The 10,820-nt window shown below is 46.7% G+C and overlaps 1 protein-coding gene across 1 annotated transcript; it reads left to right on the forward strand.

Annotated features, from left to right (window-relative positions):
- The first annotated feature begins 668 nt into the window (after positions 1-668).
- Positions 669-10,168, forward strand: MRPS15 (mitochondrial ribosomal protein S15). The gene is made up of 9 exons (XM_080922157.1): positions 669-862; positions 1,093-1,134; positions 2,276-2,354; positions 3,903-3,951; positions 4,761-4,845; positions 6,732-6,790; positions 8,128-8,319; positions 8,549-8,819; positions 10,037-10,168. The coding sequence occupies exons 1-8, from the start codon at positions 733-735 to the stop codon at positions 8,684-8,686; spliced, it is 774 nt and encodes a 257-aa protein (XP_080778283.1). The 5' UTR covers positions 669-732; the 3' UTR covers positions 8,687-8,819; positions 10,037-10,168.
- The last annotated feature ends 652 nt before the right edge of the window (positions 10,169-10,820 follow it).

The raw sequence follows: 10,820 nt of genomic DNA on the forward strand, positions 1-10,820 counted from the left end.
GTTTTGAGTACACTGTGGCCCAGAAAGGTAGACTTTGCTCACAGGGTCTCATAGTAATGGCTCAACACCCAAAATCTCCATCCTTAGTCACTGGGATACAAAGACAACAAAAGAAGGCTGGGACCTGGGGGTTCTTACAGGGCCCTGGACTCTGGAGGAGGGTGAAGAAAGAATATTAGCCTCAGAAGAGGGTATGACCAATCCCACAGAAGCCCTAAAATAACTAGGACCTTCTTAACACAGACACTTTAATACAGTTCTTCATGTTGTGGAGACCCTAATAAAATTATTTTCGTTTCTAGTTCATAACTGCAATTTGCTAGTATTATGAATTGTAATGTAAATGTCTGATATGCAAGATATCTGCTATTCGAACCGTATGAAAGGGTCGTTCAACCACCCCAAATTGTGTCTTGACCAACAGGTTGGGAACCGCGGACCAGATCAAGAACAAGGAATTTAGGAAGCTGTTTAGGTCGGATGCAAGGTCAATGGGTGACACTTTATAGAGTTCACACAGTGCTTCAGGCTTGTAAGCATAGAGACAGGCCACCCACTAGGCCCTGGGCTCCACCTCAGCTCCTCTACAAACCGGAGCCAATCCATTCGCTCAGCCCTCGGCTGCTCTTGTCCCGTTCTCACCTCGATTGGTCAAGCCTGAACTGTCATGGCTGCGCCCGTGTAACCTAGAGTCGCCGCGGAGCAGACTTTGCTGCCGAGTTGGGAGTCACCATGCTGCGAGCCGCATGGCGCGCGCTGAGCTCCGTTCGTGCCCAGGCAGTGACACAGGCCCCAGTTCCTGCGCTGAGGGGCAGAGGCAGCTCCAGTCTGCCCTCCGCACGCTGCGGCCTACAGCCTCCGAGTGAGCAGGGTCCCGTGGGGCTGGGCCAAGATGGAGGATACCGGGTACCCGGAGACCGGAGGAAGGCAGTACCAGGATGAGAAAGGAAGGGTGGTGACTAGGAAAGGAGTGACGAAACGGGAGATAGAGAAATAAGGCGCCAGTTAGGTGCAGGTGCACGCAGTCCGTAGTAGAAGGGTCATGCGGGGCTGTATAAGGAAATGAGTCTCAGCTATTTCTGTTCTGCATAGGTCTCCTGCATGCCGCGCGTGCATATGCCGTCCAGCAACCAGGTACGAGGTTGAGACTTGAGGTAAAATAGAGACCGCCTCGAAGGCTTGGGATGAAAAAAAGGGGACAGAGGTGGTGCGCAAAGGAGGGGGGCAAAAGACTCCTACATTCACGTTATATAGAGTGTTTATGGGGTGCACGAGAAGGTTGGAGTAAGAGCTTTCGAGTGAAAGCTCTCACTCATTTGACATTACACATCACCAAAAGTTCAGCTTTGGTGTGTGCATTCCTACTGTCTTCGGAAGTGAGATCGAAGCCTTGCGTCCAACCCAGTCCAGTTTGACTGGACCCAGTGAGTGAGTGCTTGGCTGGCAACACTAGAAAGCATTAAGTTCTAGGAATGTAACACTTTTTAATCTGCTATTTTGAGATGAAGGATGTAGTTTCTCATCCTAAATTAGTATGCCTTAGGGCCCTCTAACACATATTATTCGAGGCAGGTTGCTTTTTTGCGAACCAGTGCTGAAATGGGTGTCAGAGGATCCATTGGAACACAGTTATTAGAAGTCAATCATAGCAGCATATGAAAAGTACCCTTAACCCTGTGCACAATAAACTGTGATACAATCGTCTTTATTGCTACTGAGGTCCTTTGCATAGTGTCAGAACTGAGCGGATAGATCATCTTGGTTGTGCTGAACTAGGTTGGACTCCAGGCTTCAACCTCACTTCCAGTGACAGAGTAGGAATGCACACACTAAAGCTGAGCTTCTAGTGATCTGTACTGGATGCTGACATTCTTATAAAGCTCATTCCACTTCCTCTAACCCTCTATTTCACTCATGTGATCAACCATCAAGTTTTGTTAAGTGCTTATTTTAGGCTAGGGAATTGAGGAGTTCAAATGAAGCCAAGCTCACCTCTGTCCACAAGAGAATGTATCCCAGTGAGGAATCTGCTAACTGTAGAGCCACATGGGTTTGTGTTCCAGGCACAGTGCATGTCTTGGGAAAGGCCCCTTGTTTGAACATGCAGTATAGAAGCAGGTGCCCACAAGGTTTGCAGAAGAGAAACAGCTTCGAAGTATCCATTGCCTTGTTGAGACCCTAAGTACTTCCCACAGATTTGGGGAGTGAGTGGGAAGAGCGGAGCCTGGGAGAATGGGAGTTAACACTGAGTATTTTCTATCCCTGTATTTGGCAGTCCAACCCAAGCAAGATGATGAACCACCCTCTTCCACATTCATCAAAGAATATAAGAACATCATCCCTAACATGGAGAAGTAAGCAGAAAAAAAAAAACTGCTTGTGGGTACGGGAGTTCCTGGGAGGATGGACAGGGAGGAGAAAAGAGATGACTTAAAGACTTGGCCTGTTGTACTTGAAGCTGGATTATGTGGAGCCCTGGATGTGGTGAGCATTGGTGAGATGCATATGATGGGCTCAGCTCCCCTTTTGTTTCTGGTACTCCGAGCGAAAACCACTTGCCAATAGATGCCAAAGAACTAACATGCTTTGCTGGTCTTGGTAGGAATTTCTCTTCTCTTGACTTCACAAAAGCCCTGTAAGAGAGGAAATTGTGTCCTACTTATATAAATGCTCTGTGCTATACAACTAAGAGACAGAGTTAGGACTAGAATCCAGAGCTGACAGACACCAAAGCCAGAGTCCTGCTTAGCTTCTGTACAGTGGGAGCTGGGGTGGCTCCAACCTTTCTTACTATGCAGTCTGGCTGTGTCTATTTGAGGTAGAAATCCTTCCTTTGCCTTCCCTGAGACAAGACCAGATCGTTCAAGCCAAAAGACTCAGTTGTCTGGCTGTCTTCAGCCCAACAGACTAGAGTTGTATTTCTTGTAGAAGTAACTGTCATTTGTTCTTACATTTTTAATGTTCTTAACAATTTATTTCTATTTATGTGCATGTGTGTATCAGCATGTGTATATGTGCCCATAGGTGTGAGTGCCCACAGGGGTCAAAATAAGGCATTGGCATTCCTCGAGTTGGAATCACAGGAGGTTGTAAGCCAACTGCTGTGGGTGCTGGGAACCAAATGCTGACCCTCTGCAAGAACAAGTGCTCTTAACCACTGAACCATTTTTCCAGTCCCTACTTTTTCTTTCATTTGTATTTATTATTGTGTATGTGTGTGTGACTGGGCAGGGTGCCTACGAAGCCCACATGTGGAAACTGGAGGACAACTTTGTAACGTCAGTTCTTCTTTACAGCTTGGTTCCCATGGTCAGACTCGCACACAAAGCACCTTTGTCCATCTGCCCATCCCCGTTCTTCATTATCTGGTTGTTTGTTTCCATTTTTTACATTATTTATGTATATGTTTAGCTCACGTGTATGTTTGTGCACCACATGAGTGCCTGGTGCTTACAGTGGTCTGAAGAGGTCACTGGGTTCCCTGGAACTGGAGTTATGGATGGTTATAAGCCACTTTAGGTCATTATATAACTTTAAAACTTGGGTCCTCTGTAAGAACATTGCTCTTAACTACTGAGCCCTCTCTCCAGCAGCAGCACCACCCCCTTTACGATAAGGTCTGTCTGCCATTCTTCCCTTTGAAACTACTGTGAAAACAGCATGGACAGGCTAGATGGCTCAGTGGTTAGTGTTGCTGCTTATCCAGAGTTTTGGACACAAGTTTTGTTCCCGTACCAGACAGCTCAGCTCCGTGGGGTCATACACCCTCTCCTGGCCTCCACATGTATCTACCTGTGTGCCCATGAGTATAATCTGTACACATACAAACAAACACATAAACTCTCATAGAAAAGAACATTTCCCCTTCCCATACTCGCCTCATTGCTCTGGGTTTTTTGCAGGGTTGATGACGTTGTGAAAAGGATCTTGTCTTTGGAAATGGCGAACAGGGTGAGTTTGTACCTGTGCCACCCTGAGTCTTCTCCCTGGGAGCTCCTTCCCTCCATCCCTCCCTCCATCTATCCTAGGCTTTCCCAGTCAGAACACTTATCCCAAAATCATTCTCTATCCAAACCAAGCATCATGAAGAGAGTTTTGTTTCTCCATTATGCCTCTGACATCTGATAAACAGTTGGTGCGCAGTAAAGATGTCTTGGTCTTTTTTGTTGTTGTTTCTGTGAAGAGGCATCACGACTAAGGCAACTCTTATGAAAGAAAGCATTTAATGGGAGGCTCATTTGCATTTCAGAAGTTTAGTCCAGTATCCTCATGGCGCAGGCATGGCAGCATGCAGGCAGACCCTGGAGCTGAGAACTATGTATTGTGATCCATGGGCAAAGACAGACGCTGGGACTGGCTTGGGCTTTTGAACATTCAAAGCCCACCCTAGTGACACACATCCTCCAACAAGGCCACGCCTTCCAACCCTCTCAAGTAGTGTCACTCCCTGATGATCCAGAATTCAACTACAAGAACCTATAGGAGCCATTCTCATTCAAACCATCACAGATATGTACAAGAGGAAGCACATCTTCAGGACATTCAGCTAACAAACTAGTTTTCTTAACTTTAGCTCTAGCCTTGGGCTCACGAGGCTACAGACAGCCATGTGGTTAGCCAAGGCTATAGTGATTACAGGAAACTCTGGCCCTATTTTTTTTCCTAGGCCTAGATGCTGTAAGTATAGCCTCCCAGTTAGGAAGGTTGGTCTTTAGAGGATTTCCCCCATTTAAATCTCCCCCAATTTCTGTCGCCAACAGAAAGAGAAGTTAAAAATCAAGCAAGAACAATTGATGAACAAGATTGCGGAAAACCCTGAGGATTCCAGAACCTTGGAAGCTCGAAGTTGGTCTGGGGGCCCTTGGTAGTGGGGGGGTGTGGGGGTCTGCTAGCTGGTACTTAGCCTAGGCTCTTGATGTGGTTTGGGAAGGGGAGAGGCATGCTGGGACTCTGGATCCCAAGTCCAGTGATGCTAGAGTCAACAGCATAGTCCTGCCCGTTGCTGTGTGAAGGGAAACAGGTCATCTGTCTTCTCTGGAGTCTGAAGATAGAGCTAGCTGGGGACAGAAACACAAATTAGGCTACTAACCGTGAGACTCACATCTGTGGAGTGCTGTCAAGCCCATGAGCATGGAACATTTCCAGGTTCCTGTTCTGGTTTCCAGCTGGAGTTGGCAGTGGCCCTCATTAGGTATGAGTGACACAGCCTGCCTCTTGCATGGAACCAGGGTGTAGCAGGGAAGTGACTTGTCAGCCTATGCAATTTTACATGTCTGCCCTTCTGTCTTTCCCCTCTCCCTCCCTTTCTTCCTCCATGGATTCCCAGGATTGTCACATTTGTGCAACAGTACCTGTACCCACTGAGCTACCTTCTACATCCTCTTGACAGTTTTAGGGTTTTATCTCAAGGATTGGCTGGGACCTTGTCTTAGGGTTCTACTGCTGTGAACAGAAGCCATGACCAATGCAAGTTTTATAAAGGACAACATTTAATTGGGGCTGGCTTACAGGTTCAGATGTTTAGTCCAGTATCATCAAGGCAGGAGCATGGCAGCATCCAGGCAGGCATGGTGCTGTAGCTGAGAGTTCTACATCTTCATCCAAAAGAAGCCAGGAACAGACCGAGCATCCTCAGGCAGCTAGGAGGAGGGTCTCCAAGCTCATTCCCAGACACAGTGACACACTTTTTCCAACAAGTCCACATCTTCTAATAGTGCTACTCCCTGGGCTACGCATATGCAAACCATCACAGACCTCTAGTACAATAGTGAATCAGTAACCATGACTGCATGCTAGAGTTCCTGAACTCAATGCTCTTGTAAGTGTGTTCAACCTGAGGCTGACAGGCTGCACATGCCCCAGGGTAGCTACGAATGCAGCCCAGCTCAACACAAACTCATAAACCTAGTTAAAACATTCGAGGGGTTTTCTTGGTTTTGTTATTGTTGTTAGGGTGTTTGTTTCCTTTTTGACCAGTGGTTCTCAACCTTCCTAATGCTGCAACACTTTAATACAGTTCCTCATATTGTAGTGACCCCCAACTATAAAATTATTTCGTTGCTACTTCATAAGTGTAATTTTGCTATTGCTATGAATTATAATGTAAATAGGATATATGACCTCCAAAGGGTTGTGACCCACAGGGTTGAGAACCACTGTTAAGACACTGTTTCACTCTGTAGCTCAAGCTGGCCTGCAAACATGCTGTCAATACCACACAAAGATCTACCTGCCCGTGTGTCCATTATGTTTGTAACTGAAGTGCATGGTTCTCAGGCATGAGTTTTGCAGATGAAAACATTTTATATCACAAGGTCAAAAAATAGGACAATTTTGCCACTGAGTGTGCTATTTACCAGCCAGGCCCAGTGGTGCACACCCATAATTCCAGGTAGAGGAAGAAAGGCAAGTTGGGGCTACAGAGCAAGTTTAAGGTCAAACCGAGCTTCATAATGGGGTATGTCACCCACCTTCTCTGACACACACGCACACATACACACACACTGCTGTTTGCTGTGACAGATAATGGCCTTTATGGAATGAAGTACTTCCTCTTCTTGAGCTTCTTTTCTGGTAGAAAGATGATCCATTGTTTTTGAGATCTTGCATCTCAGAGTGCTTTGGGATTTAGAGCTCTGGTTGTTACTCCTTCGGTTCTTAAGACAGGAGGTGGGCATGGGCCCTCTCTTCCTCTATGCCCAGCTCTCTTCCTCTGTGGTTTGTGGTTTCAGTCGTTGCCTTGACTGTCAAGATCCGAAATTATGAAGAACACATGCAGAAACATCGAAAGGTAAACCCCCTGGCTTCACTCAAAACTAAACCACAATAGCAAGGGAGTGGGGCATAGGGAGTAAGGGTTCTTGGTCTAAGAAGCTAGTGACTGTGACACTAGAGAGGCCACTCAACCCTAGTAGGAAAACACTCATCCTGCCTCTAGAGGGACAAAAGGAGTCTTACAGACTCTGCTGGGTGTCATCAGGGATCAAAAAAACTGCTGACACATAGTGTATGCTTAGTAAACTGTAGAGCATAGTCACTGCCTGACACATAGTGGGCGCTTAGTAAATAGTTTTTAAATACATGGATAATAGCTGTGTCATTTCTACTTAAAGTCACGGTGACTTTGGGAAGCCTATTGGTTTGAGCCCATGTTTTCAACATCTGTAGAGTGGGAATCCTGCCACAGGACTGCAAGGATTACAAGAATTAATGCTAGCAGTCAATGTGCTACATAGCGTATCTCTAGGCTCTTAGTGGCATCTCTGGTAACCTTTAGAACTGTTTCTTTCAAATCTTTTAGAGGAGCAATCTCGCCATGGAGTGAGTGACATTATTCCTCAGGGGACACTGCCTGACACATGCCATAAGGCAATCTTGGGGCCCATATTCCTAGCCACTGTGTCACTGCTCAGCTGAGCAGCACAGAGCTGCTAGAAATAGAAATAGCTGCTGCTGTTTTGGTCCCTGTGCCACACAGGCTGATTTTGAACTCTCCATCCTTCAGTTTCAGCTGCCTGAGGCTAAAGTCATACCCAACTACGTCTGGGGTTTGTTGTTTATAAGTGTGCAGTTGTGAACACAAACAAGTCTAGCCTTGAGTGCTCCCAGGAGCTAGCTGAACGTGCTCTTTGGAAATTGGTTTTGCTCCTTTGAGATATAGAATGCCAGCTCCATTGCAGAGCCCCTCATGGAGCAGTACCTGGATCAGAGGATAAGGTTCTTCCTTCTCAAGCTGAGTGGACCCTGGTACAGGGAGACTGAGATTCAAAGCTTGCCCTCAGGGTTAACAGTCTGAAGACCTATGGCAGGCAAATGTGTTCTCTAAACCTGTATTTTCCTGTCTGTCAACCATGAGCAATGACACTATCTCCAACAGAACTGTAGTAATGTTTGCCTGAGATCGTAGGGACATTTCAATGAAATGATGAAATGACCATGTATCATTAATGGGAAGCAATGTTAATAATGACAAAATACTGAAATTAAGAGTAAGTATGAAGGCTTACGTCTGTCATCCCAGCAAGCAGTAAGCTGAGACAGGAGAACTGCCATGTGTTTGAAGCCAGCCTGGTTACAAAGTGAGTCCTTGTCTCAAAACAACAAATAGTAATATAGCTTCTTCTATAGGACAAAGCCCACAAACGCCATCTGCTGATGAGCATCGACCAGAGGAAAAAGCTGCTCAAAACCCTCCGTCAGACCAACTATGATGTCTTCGAAAAGACATGCAAGGAGCTGGGTGTGGAATATACCTTACCCCCTCTGCACTTCCAAAAGGTTCACCGCCGCTTCCTAGCCAAGAAGGCTCTGTGCATTCAGGTACGAATTCATATGGTTGGTCACTCTGGTCCCCTCCCTGGACTAAGGTGCAAAGAGTAGAAGAGAGAAATGATCTGTTTCTGACCAAGGCCTAGAACTGGCTCAGGTCACCAACAAACACATGCAAAAAGAATGAGGTTTCCCCTGAGGTAGTTCCTACAGACCTATCCCAAATCCAAGGTTTTACATAAAATTACAAAGTCTTTTCCTACCCCCTTTCAACCACCAGGTTTTCCAGGAGGTGCAAAAGCTGAAGAAGCAGAGAAGGGCCCTAAAAGCTGCTGCAGCTGCTGCCAAAAAAGAAAAAAATGAGGGGGTGCCAGAGAACCCTTTAAATGCCCTACCAGAGAAGACCAAAGAAAACTAATAAAGTCTGTTCCCTTGAAGAATGATGAAAGATGGCCTTCTTTTTTGCCTAGGAAGAGACATTTATTTTTCATTTGGTCTGGGATCTCATCCTGCCATCACCCCAGAGGATGCAGTCACAGAAACAATACCTGGTATGTTTCAGAGTGGGAATGTTGGCAGCTGTAGGAGCTGTCTAATGGGTGGCCCTAAAGCACGAGGAGAAATTCACTGGCAGAGAGAAATGGCATCTAAGCAGAGGAACTGCAAGTTAAAAGAGAAAGGAATCTAGAGGCATACATTCAAGGACAGTGGAACTCAAATACTGTAACTTTGGAGTTAGGGTTGCAGTCTATGAATGGGACTCAGGTATAAAAACATTCGGTTTGCTAGCCAGTGATGGTGCACGCTTTTAATCCCAGCACTCAGGAGGCAGAGGCAGGTAGATTTCTAGACTTTGAGGCCAGCTTGGTCTGCAGAGTGAATTCCAGGACAGTCAACGTGACACAGAGAAACTCTGTTCTGGAAAAAAAAAAAAAAAATCAGTTCATCATCTGGCCCTCATTCTGAGAAGGGAGAAGGGGAACCCCACTAAGAGAAAGATGTGTTAGATGCTACTGAAGAGCAGTTGGAAGATGAGGGCAGAGGCCTGAACCAGAGTAGTTTGGGAGATGTTAAGGCAACTGAGGCCCTGGGCATGTGCTTGCCCATGGATACTGAGCTTTGGCGTTTGAATGACCAGCTCCAGCACTTGACAGGAATGCCATTTCCAGGCTGCCTTTGATTGCATGGCTAGTCTGAGGCCAGCCGACTACACGAAACCCTTTCTCTAAAAGTTTAATTGCCAAGCAAGGAAATATAAAAAGAAAAATGGGCCATGCCAGGATGGGAAAATTATTTCCAAGGGCATCCCTGAGATGGAGGAGTTAGTGAGTGGGTAGAAAGAATCAAAAATGAGGTTAAACTGTTGGGTTATCACCTCCAGAAACACTGAAGAAGGTCTTGGTGAAATGGGCCTTAAGTGAACACCTATTTAGATGTCCTGTGCTACAGGACCAACTGCCGGATTTCTGGGCACTAGAGAGTGAAGAGAAAAAGCACAGCAGTGGGTCAGGCCTGCAGGAAAGGCACTGTTTCAAATGCTGCCTTGAGCACATTTATATTGCCTGATACTTAACCCTTTATTCCTCAGGCTGGCTTTCCCTTTTTTTATGTGGCAGGGGAGGGTAAGGAGGGTTCCAAACAGTATCTGTAGCCCTGGATGACCTGAAACTCTGGAAACCAGACTGCCCTTGAATTCAAAAATCCACCTGCCTCTGCTGAAGGCTTTTGCCACCACTGCCCAGCCTAATTGTCTTTCTTTTGAAAACAGACTGGGAAAACTTGGACAACCGTGGGGCGGTGACTGTGAAAGGAAGCTTGGTAAGGTCGAGCGAAGGCTTAAAGCCCCAAGGACCCTGAAGGAACTGTAGGAGCTTCTGACACCAGGCCTCTGTCACATAGCCACGATCCCTCATAGAGAATTATTGCCATCAGTCATGTAGGGGCAGTGCCCCCAAGCCCTCCACATGTAAATGAGGCATTCCTAACATCTCAGACCAAGCCAATAGGAAGCACCTACTGTCAGACCCCAGCTCACCCCAAAACTGTACACAAGATCCTATCCAGAAGGAATAAAGTTGTATGGGAATTACTCTGTCATCTGAGAGCATCTGTCACAAGAGCTGTAACGCTGCCTGGGAAGAGAAAGCTCTTGCTGACTAGCCAGCCCCCACTTCCCCCACCCCCCAGCCTACTCAGCCTAGTTCAGCATATCCAGTGCAGCATCTTGGAACAACAGTGGCTGCTGGGGCAGTGGCAGCAGCAGAGGTGGCAAAGACACTTCTCCCTCCCTGCCCGTGCCTTTTCCTCTTCCCTTGAACCCCACCTGGCCTGACCTTGGTGGGGGGGGGGGTCCTCCCAGGAAAGCCTCTGGTACACAGCCCAGCAGACATCTTGTCCAAATTTACAAGCTGATTAGGGTTCAAACCTAGCTCTCTCTGGTTTTGGATTTTTGTTGTTTTTAAGACAGGGTCCTACTTGCTATGTAGACCAGGCTGGATTCTGCTTACAACGTGCTGGGATCAAAAAGGCACGTGCCACCACACCTTGCTTCT

The sequence above is a fragment of the Micromys minutus genome (genome assembly GCF_963924665.1).
Source record: "Micromys minutus genome assembly, chromosome: 9".
Lineage (NCBI taxonomy): Eukaryota > Metazoa > Chordata > Mammalia > Rodentia > Muridae > Micromys > Micromys minutus.